The sequence below is a fragment of the Xiphophorus hellerii genome, chromosome 12 (assembly GCF_003331165.1).
Source record: "Xiphophorus hellerii strain 12219 chromosome 12, Xiphophorus_hellerii-4.1, whole genome shotgun sequence".
In the NCBI taxonomy this organism is placed as follows: domain Eukaryota; kingdom Metazoa; phylum Chordata; class Actinopteri; order Cyprinodontiformes; family Poeciliidae; genus Xiphophorus; species Xiphophorus hellerii.
The window spans coordinates 9,619,966-9,634,081 of record NC_045683.1 but is presented as its reverse complement, the minus strand read 5'-3'; the positions used below and the strand labels follow the sequence as shown (position 1 = coordinate 9,634,081).

The window sequence follows — 14,116 nt, the reverse complement described above, 5'->3', positions numbered from 1 at the left end:
ATGACTCACTGATCTTTAATAGAAATGATCGCAGAGCTGCAGGTCCATTGCTCTGATGTCACAACATTGATACAACAAACAGACTGAGTCAACTTCGAGGAGACGGGAAGTGTTGACTCTGTTCTTAAAGCAGAAAGCAAGACTGCGATGGCACTTCATCAGCAGCAGGACTCTATATTTGTTACAAGGCGTTGGAAATGTAATTATAACCCTTGAACATTTTCCCTGGAGTTTGTGTTTTTTATGAGACAAAGTGTGAAAAATTTCAACGGCAATAAAGACATTTGGAAGCCACTGTATATTATGTTGAGGTTCCAGTTGACACTTTATTACAATATGGACTTTACATTGACACACATGCAGTACAAAAAAATATATGATTTGCATGTTTGTAGATATTGAAAATAATAATAAAACTGCATCATTTCACAATGAATCACTATTGCTATAAGAGCTTGCTTATGTTTTTTTTAATACCCCAAATCATATTCAAGTACATTTAAATTGCCATTTGTTGATGCATTGTATTTTGAATGTTTACAATAGGCCTCCAATTGTGTGCTGTAAATAAAAAAAACAAACACATTTTGTACTATTTACACAGTGCCTATTTACAACAAGGTAATTTCATATTCAAACTCCTGTTTGCACAAGAACTCGGAGACAGGGCATCGCTGTCTGTCCAAGTTTATTAACACAACTGTGCAAATCTTCCCCCCAGCATACAGGTTCACATCTGCCACCATCAGCTTGTGGTGTATGGATTATATTTTTGGCGCCAACTTCTTTTCTCTTCCAGCAGCACATTTCCCTCATTTGCCCAATTTAGCTGACATTTAGGGAAATAAGCTGAGAGAGAGTTGAGTGCATAGAGAGCAGCAGTCTTTCAGGCCTGGAGCAGACAGGATGAAGGAGCTGAAACCATTAAGAAGCATGACCCTTAATTATAAGCAAAAGCTGTTTTGGAGTTGGAGCTGCCATCAAATTAACTTTGAAGGAACAGTGTGACATTTTGGAGAAAATAGCCTGTTTTCTTTGAGCTGGTCAAAATATATGGTCTAATGAGGAACTGGTCTATGAAAGTACAGTAAAAATATCTTGAGATAATGAAGCGACTTTGTCAAGAAAATGAGATAACTCACTATCTCAAGACAATAAACTAATTATTGATAACAGTCTGTCAGGTTAAGTCTGGGGTGAAACAAAGGATGATTATGTGGAAAAGCACCTTGTCATCTCATATGTGATGCTAAAGGCTTGACTTTTCCAAATCAGGATATTTGAAGTAAATATATCGTAAACTCTACCAGACAACTAAAAATGGGTGATCACTAAGACAATGATCAAAAACACAGGGCCAAATACACTGAAATGGCTCATCAGTCAAAAAACAAATTCACAAGATTTCTTGGAGCCGGTGACTATATTCTGTGTTCATGGGCTGAGAAACTCTGGATGTGTTGTTGGTCCGCCACAAATATTGTAGAAGACACAAAGCTGGGACAAGAACGGCTTCGATTGAAAAGGTTGCTGAGCCTTGTGTTAGAATCAGGAGCATCAATGAACAGGAAAAACCCCAAAATACTGCCTAATAATTACCCTTTGCATGCCCAATAATTCTAATAGGTGAGCAAAAGTTAAGTACGGTAGTACTGTAGACTCTTCAAATGTAATCATTGTCGGCTTCTTTTTCTAGTTTCTGTATTCTCATCCTAGCTTAACTTGCAAGCTCATAACACAGACGGGAAAAAGATAAGATTAAAATTGAAGTTTCAACATATATAACATTTTAGAATTAGTGAAGGCATCACTGAATGTGGGATTTTACTCTACAGAAGATTATTTTGATGTTCTCAACCATCAGGGAGTCAAAATGTATTTTGAAAAACTGAAATCAACCCAAAACTGCAAATATTTTCCATTCTAAATGGAAACCAATTTAACAGTTTGTTTTACTGAGTTTGCTGGACATCTAATTGAACCTTTGCATATATAGAAAAAATAACATTTTACAGAGAAAATGTGTTACAGTTGTAAAAGAAAATAAATAAGAGATAGCAGCATTACATACAACATCTGACAACTGCAAAAAAAGCACTGATACATTTTAAACAAGTAATAACTATGTTTGCTTATGCACAATAAAAAATGGCTTACAGGTTTTGTTCCAGTGTCGTATAAATATTAAAGGAAATAAAGAATTTGTGTTGGACATCAGTTAAATCATCATTTACCTGATTAAAATAAAGTTTAAGTGTGAGTATGAGTGAAAGTAATTTAAGCATGGTACAGGGAAATCCAAAAGCAAGCACACTCTTTGAGCTTGTACAGTTTTTGTCATTTTACAAACAAACTACAGTATTTTGAGATTTTAACGGAAAGATCAACCCACAGAGGCACACAATAGTAAAGTCAGAGGAAAAAATATTTATGCTTTTAAAAAGTTTTGACAAATCCTCTGATAACTCTAAAAAAAATCTGTTACAACCAGGTGGTTGAGTATTTTCATAATTTGTAAACAGTGCAGGTGTGTTTAAATGAATCTTAGTCAAACTACAGCTGCTCTGTGAAAACATCGAAACAAACGGCATCATGAAGGCAAAGGAAGGAACACATTTATCTGAAAGACAGTGTGTAAAACCTGCAAATCTAACAAGACCTGATCATCAAAGACACAAGAAGCAGGGAAGAGGCAAATGGTAAATCGTGAGGAGCTGCAGGGATCCACTGCTCAGATTTGAAACCTTTTGACAGGACAAATATTAATAATTCTCTAATCTGGCCTTGATGTAAGAAGGAAGCTACTAATTAAAAAAAAAGTACAAAAAAATCCAGCTTGCAGTAAGTACAAGTCATGTAGAGGATTCAGAAAACATGTAAAAGAACTGATGAGACCAAAACTGACCTTTCGGTCCTATGTGTAAAATACTATCTGTGGCATAAAACTAGCACTGCTAGTCCTCTGGAACACACTGTCCCTACGATGAAGTATGATGCTGGTAGTGTGATGCTGTGGTAAGGCTAATCTACAGCAGGGACAAGACAGCTGATCAGTAAATCCAGGAAAATCTTCCAAAAAAATCTGGTAGAGTCTGCAAAAGGCTAAAGATTTTCAGCTGTTGAAATCAGCTTTACATATTGGACTTTATATTGACATGTTAAAAAATGACTAACCTCAGCTGATACTGGTATCAATATTATGCATCCCTAAACTTTACTATTATGTGCTACTTTGTTTTGGACTATCCAACTGCTAGTCCCAATGAAATACATTCATATTTCAGGTTGTAATGTGACAGAACCTGAAAAGGATCAAGAGGAAGAAATAGTTGTTGAGGGAAAAACTTCCTGCAATCCCATAAAAATATGATCGCCGATGTATTTTAGACAGACATTTTAAATTGTTTTTCACTTGATCAGAGGAGAAATTAAAGTGACATTTAAGCTGACAGGCCGTTTGCTCGCCGTCAGGCCACCTACGCCGAGGAAACATGTTTGTTCTCCGTCTTGTGAAGTGCTGAGATCAGAGCCAGAAGCCTTTTCCTGATTCCTGATAACGATCCCTGTGAAGCCGTCTGTGAACGCCGGGATCAAACAGCTTAAATGTTACCCCTGTACTTCATCTGTTGGTGTAAAATCAGTGTCACAAAGACCTGACAGAACAGTTCATGTTTGCTGCCCTGCTAAACATCAGGGCATAAACTAAATGGAATAAGTAATTTCAGTGCTTCATGGGCCTGGTTTTAACCAAATGTTTTTTTTTCCCCACATTAATACATAATAACATATTAAGTTAATTCTAAGCATTAAGACACAAGAATTAGAGAGAAGTGCACAAACTTGCATCTCTGTTGGACATATTCAACATGGGCGTTGGTTTGACAAATACGGAAATGCAATTTCTCTTGCTGGTGCAAGAAGATGATGTGCCGGAACAAAAAGTAAAAATGTTTATGTTAGAGCAGAAATATCTCAATGACAGATGGCCTTGAAGAAATGCTGGGATATTTTAGTCCAAGCATCAGCCCCTACAGCTTCTGTCCTGACCACAAATACAAATGTAGCTTCTGTCTCTGAACAGGAAAACATTAACGCCGGGCTTTCCTTCGCTTCTTCAAAGAACCCCGACTCCGGCTGCGACTGTGGGACCCGAAGATGGAGTTCCACGATGAGCTCCGGCTGTAGCTACTGTAGGAAGAGTAGCTGCGACTGCAACTGCGACTGCGGCTGTGACTGCGGCTTCGTGTGAAGAGGCTGCTCCATGACGACACGCTGGTGGAGCGGCTGCTGGCAGAAGGGCTGGGTCTGAAGTAAGGTATGGGTCGCTTCCTGGCACTGTGGAAATTTGGGAAACAGAGTAGCAAACAGAAGAGTTCATGCTGGCCTGCAGTGACCCAGGTCTCTTGACGTGCTTTGTTTGTCCCACACATGGTGCTGAACATTATATAACAACCAGTTCTGCTTCAGTAACATATTGCTCAAGTCTAGTAATTAATTCAGAGGCAACTGTGTAAACCTGAGTTATATTGTCATAGTTCATTTAGCAAAAGGTTTTTCCTGGTATCCCTGCCAAGGAAGCCATACTTGTTTACTCTTTAACTTTGCTGTAATGAATTTTGCCATTTAACACATGTAATTGATGTCGAGGGTGTCTGCGCATCCTGAAAAAGTCTTAAAAAGTCATGTACTTAATATTAAGGCCTTAAGCTGTCTTAAATTAATAAAATAAAGTGCAAGTAGGCCATAAATACATTCATCACAGGTCTTATATTTTGTTTTGGCAAGAATATTTACTCTTGTTAATGTAATTTGTTCTTGGTCTTTTTGGTCAGGCAAAAGTTTGAGTCCACTGCTCAGATCTTTACAGTGCTCTGTGACTTGAGGCGATTGAGACTACCACTAACTTACTGCTAACACACGCTTGATAGCTTCTAGCTAGCTAGTGTTTTTGCGTCTATCATGGGTAAGTGTAAATTTGTCACCAGTTAGCTGGACGGTATTTGATTTTGCCACTGGCTTTATTTTCACCACTGTAGATTAAAGTGAAGTAAGAAGCACAAAGCCACTGCCAAGAGCCACAAACAGACCCCAGAAATTTTAGTTTTTGTTACGCTTGGTTGTATTACAACAGGATCCCCCAACCAATCCTTGTATTGTCTTTATACTTTACTTTTAAATTTCATTAAAAATACCACCTTGAGTCAGAGATTGGGCTATGTTTAAAAAAAAAAATTGACTATTGCACAAGCTAACCTTGGGGAGATTTTATATTTATTCATTTTCCACTTTTGCAGAATTGTTTGCACTGCAGAATAATGGAACTACAAATTATTGCCTTTAAATCAATCAGAAATTAACTTAGAAACCTTCCCGGGCCGCTATGCTAAATTGGTGGCTGTTGTCTTAAGGCCTTAGCATTGCATTAAGGCAACCCTTTATACGACAAAGGAGCAAACTCAAAACCCTCTGCTTTTATAGTGGTTGTCATGGTTACTGGTAATCAGTTAATAAAAGTGTATATGATCAGCATCATGTGGCAGCTCTGGTTTCTGCTTATTCCTAAGCAATAAGAGTGTCCTCAGTGTTTTTCCTATAATTCTTTTGCCAGCAACAGACATTTTATTTTTCCCGTGACTAAATGATGATTGATGTAAAAGGAATGCTCTGCTGTATCACCAAGTTTTAATAATACAGTGAAATATTTTGTTTATCCTGTACTTGTACTATATTTTTTCCTAAAGGAAGATTAAGTACATAAAAATAGAAAGCCGCCTTATCCAATAGTAAAACTTTGGATTCAAATTATGTTTTTGTCTTTTCTTTTATGTGATTTAATTTCAAAGTTTGCATAAACACGTAATGTGTCCATCTAAGCTGTTAAAACGATGAGATTTTTTTTGGCAATGAAAATGTGCAGGAATAAAGGATCAGGGCAGACTAAAATCAGCTGTACCTTGTGATGCGGCGCGCTTCCAGATGGCTTGGAGAATCTCTCCTCCTCTTCCTCATAGGAGAGTAGGACTTGCGTCTTCGTCTCTTTCCACTAACCTTATGCATGTGCTTCAGATTTGTCTCTCTGGAACTGGACTGCCGCTTTCTGTCTCGTAGTCTGGGGAACCAGATTCAACAGTGTGAACATTTAATTACCCAACGTCAGCGTAGGTTTATTTCTGTACAGCTCTTAAAAAGAGACATTAGCAGCTGTAAACATTTAGTAAAACTCACCTATCAGCACTGTATTTGGAGTAGCTTCCTCTGGAGCTCAAGCTGACCAAGCTGCCTCTTCGCCTCACATCTGATGAGTTACTCAGGGAACGAGAGTACGAGCTGCAGAAAGAGAGGTGAGCAAATACTGAAAGTACTATCTCTGGTAGAATCCTGCTGGACAGTGTGTAATTGCGATATTAGATAAAGTACCTGCAAGAAGACATCGAAGGGCTTCGAGAATAGCGTCCAGAGTACCTGGAAGTCCCTGAAGATCTGCTCCTACTGCTGGAGGAGGACTGCGTTTTCCGCCGCTTTCGAGACGACCTGCTCCTCCTCTGCGCACATCGAGCTGCCTTCGGGCATCTCACAACTTCTTCCTCACATCCCAAAGTTATCCGCCCACTGCAAAGAAAGCATAAAGACATTTTAAGGGTTGGGAGTGATCAATCGTTAAAATGAGGTTTAAAAATTAGGTTCTATTAAAAGGTTGTAATAAGTTCTCTTACCTGCACCTTGATTTCTACGCCCAGTAAACAACTCTAGTCTAGAGAGTTGTCATAACTTCTTATGTGAACACTATTTTATGAGGTTTTGAGCTATGGTCATGCTTGCGTCAGAGGTGTATTTACAAAGAAAACCATGATTATTTACACAGAAAATGGAGATTGGAGAACACCAATAATTTGCTGTGTAAAGCACAAGGGAACAAAACATGTAGAGTGTTTTCAGTACGTTTTATATGAAGATGGTAAATAAAGCAGTGGTATTTTAGCTGCTGTTTTATTGAGTTTTATGTCACATTACTTTTCTAACAGACAGTTACTCTGAATGCAGTCGTCTTACTTGTTCCATTCTCAGTGTTTCACACTGGAAGACCATTAATGACACACAGCCTCTTACCTTTACCTCCCATGTAAATAATGATTGGTCTCATTAAAAATAATTGCACAATGCAAAAATACCCACAATTTAAAGGCTTATAAATTACTGTTTGCAAAAAGCAACTGTGATATTTTTAGAACTGCCTTTAGCATTAGCCTGAAGTACCAATTAATCTGGATTAGCACTAAATGTGGACCGAAAGAGAGCCATTTGGTGCCTGATTGCTTTTTAATTGAAAATCACTTCAAAAAATGTGAGCTACCTTACTTATCTGGTAAGTGCTAGTAAAGTAATCAGATATAGAAAACGTCAGAAACATACACTAAGTTCCAAAAATACACAGTAAGTTCTACAAAGTATGCTGTGACTCCCTGGCAAGTCCCTGGTAAGTTTTAAGAAAGCAACCAGCAAGCTTTATGAAGGTAAAAATACAAACAAGAAACCTTGCAAGTTCTGAAAACTGAACTCTACATTTTTGGCAAGTATCTGTAAGTTCCAGGAAAGTATCTGCTAGGTTTTGGGAAAATTACCAGTAAAATTAAGGAACATTTAGGAACATATTAAGTTAGTTCTGAAAGTTTGCAGCAAGTTATAGAAAATTAACTGTTAAATCCTATTAAAGTCCATTGTAGTTTTAAAACAGAAAGTGTTAAGTTCTGGTAGAATAATTTATAAAGCTGAGAAAAGTTCCAGGAAAGTACCTGCTAAGTTTTAGTAAAGTACCTGGTAAGTTCTTTAAAGTACCTTGTAAGATTTGGAAAAAAAAAGCCTTTAATTTCTGAAAAAGTGCGCCCGACTGAAAATTTCAAATGACTGTGAACACAGATTTTTTTTTCCCAAAGAATAATGGACACATTTAGATTGATAATACAATCCAAACACAATGTTCACCTCTTGCTGTTTCCACTGAAAATGGTAGCAGAGAAGCCATGTTCCCCGTACGGTTTGCATGAGGAAGCGTAGCTTGTCACAGAGTTCCCTGAATCGGAGCCGTTGTCTCTGTCAGCAAAGCGTTGCTTCTCAGGAGGTGAGGTAAGACGTTGACAGCGGTTCCTCTGGTTTTCAGCGACACTTGCTCGAGAAACACCAGTTTTGCTCGATGGAGGTGAGGATGTGTCGTTACCAGAGTCGTAGTCACGTGTACCTTCGGCGTGACTCGAAAAATCCTGAGCTCCTTTCCCATTTAAAAGCTCGCTTCCAGGCTTCAACGACAAAATCTGCGAACAGACAAAGAGGCAACAGCTTAAACCCCAATTTGCATGGAACAGAACCTGCTACCTGCTTTGATTTACTCTGAATACACTAGTGCAAAGGCACATATCCCATTGAAAACACAGTAGAGATTTATTTTTTTCTTGGGACAAAAAGCTTTGAAATAGAAAGATATCATGCAAATTTGAAGCATGCGATTAACCTCGAAAGAAAGTTTGAACTCAACTAAAGTCAAAGAAATCAACAAGAAAACTGTTTTGTAAAAAGAACTGCACTTAAACAATTATATGGAAGGGAGAAGAAAATAGCAGAGAAGAACAAAAGAATCTATGTGTGAAAAAAAACTACCAGCTCTAACTCCAGTGAAGAGGAAAACAGAGTAAACAATAACCCCATTGAAAAGCCTCATTTAAAAAACATTGAACAAACATCACAAAAATGGGTTTATATAGAAAAGAAAAGGATTGCAGACTAAGAAAGATCCCACCAGTCTAACTAAGAAAGCCCTCAGAATAGGACAGATGATTGCTTTTCTCTCTCCTGTAAGAATACATTTTAAGCCTTCAGCGACCTACAAGTAAATCCCTGAATCTGCAGATAGCAGCGACTTACCAATCAAGATTTCCTCCTTAAGTAGGTAAGGTGTAAAAAAAAAAGGGAAGAGCGGGCAACGTAAGTGCATCATTAGAGTCGTAAATTGCATAAAAAAAAGACAATAACCCTCTCTTCAAACTCAGAGCCAGTTAGATTTATGTTTTTTACATCGTTTTGTTGTTTTCTGGGGGTGGATATGCAGCTCCCTCCACACTTGGCATGCCTCATAAATGCACGTAAAAACCCTTCAATTACATCACTTTCTCTTCTAGTAGCATCAGCTCAGAATGAGTAATTTAGAAGAAACAACCTTTAATTTCAGAATATTTAACACGCAGAACAACAACAACAAAAAAACATTTTCAGTTTATTGGTAAAAGTCATCAGGTTTTAATTTCAAATGTCCATGAAACCATGTTTTCAAAAAGTTTCCAGAGTTAAAAAAAAGGCCACCAATATCTATCATCTCCTTTACTTAACGGTATTGAGTGTTTTAGTCTCATTTGAACAAACAGCAATTGGTCCTCCAAAAAATCTCTTTTTCTCTGTTATTGCTTTATTACTGCAAAGATTCTTGTCACTATTTCCTGATTAATACACATCTGCTTTACCAGAATGGTACATTCTTTTGTCTTTCCTATTTTGAAGAGTGACTTACGGAAATGGGACTTCTTTGTCACAGGAAGCAGAAAGTTAATAGAACAATCGTCTTTTACTGACACTCTAGTCGGCCTTCAGAAGGAAAATTTGTTATGTTTATTTCAAAAACAAATAAGCTTAATATATTTTTAAATATAGAACTTTTTTTCCCCATTGTACATTGTTCAAAGGTTGTATTTCTCTAAAGCGTTCAGACTGACAATATGTCTCTGCCATAAAAAAGTTGAATTAATTTAAGGCTATTTACACATTCAGTGCCTGGTACAGCTGCTAGTTTTTTTTCTGTATTGAAAAATAACAACAGATGCAAAAAGCTGGTGCAAAAAAAAAAAAAAGTTTATTGGGCCCTATCTTCCAGAAGGTTTTTGCAGTCATCAGTCAACACGGCATCCACAAGGGACACATAAACAAATCTTCTACCATCCTAAGAGTTTCACACAATCTGTTCACACTTGGGGCTAAAAGGTTTCACACATTTTAAACACAGACATTCTTCTATCAACACAGATGCCTTCCAGAAAATATTGACTCTTTTAAAAATTCCTGAGTTGTTGGCCATTTTTAAAAATAAATTTCAATTTATAGAGTCTGTAAATAAATGCATTTAGCTAATTAGATGTGTTTTTTATCTACTTGTAAACCGTTTATAAATATATACAATCACTACGGTGTATTACTGTATACTTCAGTGTGTAAAGTTCCCTTAAAGACTACAAAATAAATGTTGGCATGATTGGATAAATGAATTAATTTACTGAATTTCAATTAAAACCATTTGGTGTGTAATTAAAACATCCATATTTTCAATTAGCATAATTTAATGATTGCTGGGGAGAAATTAAAGATGTTTCATGCTTCACCAAGCAGGAGACAATTGGTTTAAGGACATAGCTGTTATTATAAGGCTCTAAAGAACCCTGAGAAAATTCAACATTAAGCAGCAGAACAGTTTCCAGCTGCTCACTGTGAGATTTAGGTAAGGATGGACTAAAGATGGTCTGAACTAGTAATATTTTTATAATTTCAATCAAACACCAAATGTAAGGTTTAAGAAAAAAATAAAAAACACTTTATTTAGCTTTGGGGATGATAGTTTCTTTCTTTAAAAAAAAGAAACTATCATAACTGCAGTAATAAACTTTTTTTTTATTACTGCAGTTAGCCAAAGCTTTTACTGAAGCAGAAGCCATATTGGATTTTGAAGAGGCAATTGGTGACAAACTTTTGACTTTCTACATCATAAATCTGGATTCAGGAGGAGTTCTAGATGATTGTTCGAAATTAGTTCATTTCCAACTTTTACGTACAAAACATAAAACCATTTATACATTAGACTGGTGTTTGTAAGTTTTACACTTGAAGGGAAAGGAGGTAATGGGGTTGCAATTTCCCTAGCAGATCTTCAGTATACATCATAAGAAGGCTTGTAAAGAAAGTGACTCATTATTGTATCACCAAGAGACGTTTGTGGAAAACCACCCCCCCTGTTTTTATAAAGTTTTTATTTTTTAATTTCGAGGATGTTTCAACAGTTAAGAATCAGCTTATCCTCCATCCATGGTTTGGCACTGAATACTGAGGAGGAAAGGAGAGCGCACACATCCAATGCAAAAAAAAAGGGTGGGGGGATTAAATGATTGCTTGGTTTTGAAGAATACAGAAAATTGAAATAACTAGCACTCCAAAAACATGTAAAGGTTTTAACTGTTGCCAGGAATGCTAAAAAAAAAATGTGTTCCTGACAATTGCAAGTAGCCGAAATGTGTACCTTTTTTTACCTACATTAAAACCTTTGGAATGCTGGTTATTTCCTTCTTCTTTCATTTTTTGGCACTGAATCTTCGCAGGTGGTGAAAAAAATCAAATATTTGATAAGAAACCATATAAAACAACCTTGGTTTGAATTGAAAAGGTTGAATAAATGATCAGTTTCAGTATTGTCAGAGGTGTTTCAAACTGGACCACTAAACTTTTTACCAAAACCCAAATAATTGTGAAACTGTTTAATCTCTTACTAAAACTTTTTCTCTTCATGCCAGATTGGACCAAGGACTAACAATTGCCTTTTCCCCCAGTAAAATAAAGGGAGAATCCCAGTATGTCTCACTGTTTAGAGGCTCTGTCTTCTATTAGACTAAATATAAATGAATATATGAAAATGACCTGGACTGAACCTTCTACAGCACACACTTTGTTTGCAAACTATAATAATAACCAACAGATAAAAAGCCTATACTTATGAAATCAAAGATTTTAGTCACTTTGTTCAAACAATATCTGCAGTTGGTGACACTGTAAAAGAAAAACAGATGGCCATTATGTTTCTGTGCTGCCTTCTAGTGTTTAAATTTGTCGCATATTTCTAGTTTTGGTAATTTGACTATCATTTATCACAGGTATATAAACATCTTTATATTTATGCATTTCCCACGTGGTTTATTTGCATGTTTTTTTTTAGTTCTGTTAAATCTTTATGTGCGGCTGTGAAATCCACTCCTGATGTTTTTAAATGCTGCTGGAACATTGTGATTTAGCACAGTAGTAAACATAAAACACATCATTACTATCCTCCGCACCACTTCGGCTTCACACCTGTGTTGAAAAGCTTTTCTATATAAAGGTAAACAGCTTTTACATGTGATGCTTTGAGATACATCTTGGTTGCAATTCACACCTGAAACAGCTTTGTGTAATTGCACCATAAATATAGGAATCTAAAGCAACTTTAACGTAGTGAATTTTGAGATATGCATGTGAATATAGCTTAGAAAACAAAAACATAAACAGTTTGACATGTCCAGACCAGAGGAACTAATTTGAACCTGCGGCAGCATTGTAAAACTTGGAAACTGTACTTACGGTGCCCGTTGAGAGGATGGAGCGATATTTAGGAGCCGTTTTACACACAGATTTAGATGCATGTCTCCACTTTGCTTCGGTGGGGTTCAGCGCTGCCCGGGTTTCCTCTCCAGCCCCTCCTATGGCTCTGAAAGCCTGACGAACCACAGACTTCTGCAGGTGTCTGTGGGGAAATGTTTTGGTTAGTTGACTCTACAACACAGAATTATGTTAGCGATGCCTGCGACTTGTCTCAGCTGACAAGCGCATTTGATGTTAATGAAGCATATATGAAGCTGCAGTTGTTTTTGTGGTAAAACACAATGTAATTACTGTTACACAACCAAAAAAGAAGAAGAGTTTCAGTTGTATTTTAAGTACAAGTTGTGAGATTTTAATTAAAAGTGTGAGGTTTGATTGTATTTGTCCCCAAAATTGTTGGCAACCACCAAGCTTTATAGATTTTGTTTTCTAATTATTTTAGCTCATACAACAATAAACTTGTTTAACCTCATTTAAAATCTAGGTGTGTTTTAATAATAATGAGTTTCTTGTCGTGTTTTAGTTTAATTGTGATGCCACCTTGTTTCCGTTTTCTGATTTGAATGCTAAATCAGTGCTAACTTCACCTGCTGTGTAGCTCATACACTGCAAAAACACAAAAAGTATTTTTTTAGTGCAGTTTCTAGTGCAAATATCTTAGTACACTTGAAATAGAGCAAAACTAACTCACAAGTAACTTTTTGGCAGGACATAGGAGCTTGCTTTAGGTCAGTATATTTTCAGCTGGCAAATTATTTCACTTATAAAAGGTAAAAATGTCCAATTATGAGTGAAATATTCTGTCAGGGTAACTGGCATTTTTCATCAATATTAAGGAATTAGTTACTTAAAACAAGCTTCAATGTCTTGCTGAATGGCTTAGTTGTAAATTAGTTTTGTCTTATTTCAGGTATAGTAACATATTTGCACTAGAAACTTGGCCAAAAATATTAAGATTTTGAGTTTTTGCAGTTTAACAAATAAAGTTATCCCATAGGTCTAAATTAATTATTATTTCTTTACAAGAAAGCTACACAGCTTGTTGTACACATGTACTTGTGATTATTTGTCTAACAATAAGGCTCACCACCCAGGGTGGCATCTCTTTGGTGGCTGCAAATGACTAAGAAAGAAACATTATTTGTCAGTTGTGCCTGCAAAGAGTTTAGTGTTTCTTTTGGAGCATCCCATCAATTAAGGTCAAAGGTGGTTTAATATTTATAGTTAATCCATTATATATAAGTGTAATATTCTTCTACTAAGAGCAATCCAAGCTAATGTAAGTATATATGAATGTTCATTCATTGTTTTGGAATATTTTGTATTTCTTTTTCTCAAACTTGTGTACATCATTATTTTGAGCCAGATTTTGTGATGGACTTATTGCAAAATGTTCATATGTGTTTAAAACACACACTTTACATTTCATATGTAGGATGTTTAACTTGGAAAATTGTGTGTGCATTGCATTTCTTATTTTACATATTTTATTTTGGGGCTTTTAAATGAACATTTTGTTGCTTAACTTGCAGGATATGTGGCCTGCATCACCTGGCAATGGAGCTTACAATAGAAATCCGCCCAGTTCTGCAATAAAGGGCGTTAAACCTTTTGTTAAATTTAAAATGTTCCTAATTGTCTACTGCCATTTGAGAAATAAATACAGTAAATGTGGAACTGA

The 14,116-nt window shown here is 36.4% G+C and overlaps 1 protein-coding gene across 1 annotated transcript in view; it reads right to left on the bottom strand.

The window, feature by feature from the left end:
• Window positions 1-297: 297 nt before the first annotated feature.
• srrm4 (serine/arginine repetitive matrix 4) overlaps window positions 298-14,116 on the bottom strand; it is a 60,812-nt gene continuing 46,993 nt past the window's right edge. Inside the window, exons 8-13 of the mRNA XM_032578363.1 lie at window positions 12,415-12,577; window positions 7,981-8,306; window positions 6,418-6,609; window positions 6,226-6,327; window positions 5,954-6,109; window positions 298-4,335 (exon numbers count right to left, since the gene is read on the bottom strand). Coding sequence (XP_032434254.1) covers window positions 4,089-4,335; window positions 5,954-6,109; window positions 6,226-6,327; window positions 6,418-6,609; window positions 7,981-8,306; window positions 12,415-12,577 — 1,186 coding nt within the window. The 3' untranslated portion in view covers window positions 298-4,088. The remainder of the gene's footprint in view (window positions 4,336-5,953; window positions 6,110-6,225; window positions 6,328-6,417; window positions 6,610-7,980; window positions 8,307-12,414; window positions 12,578-14,116) is intronic.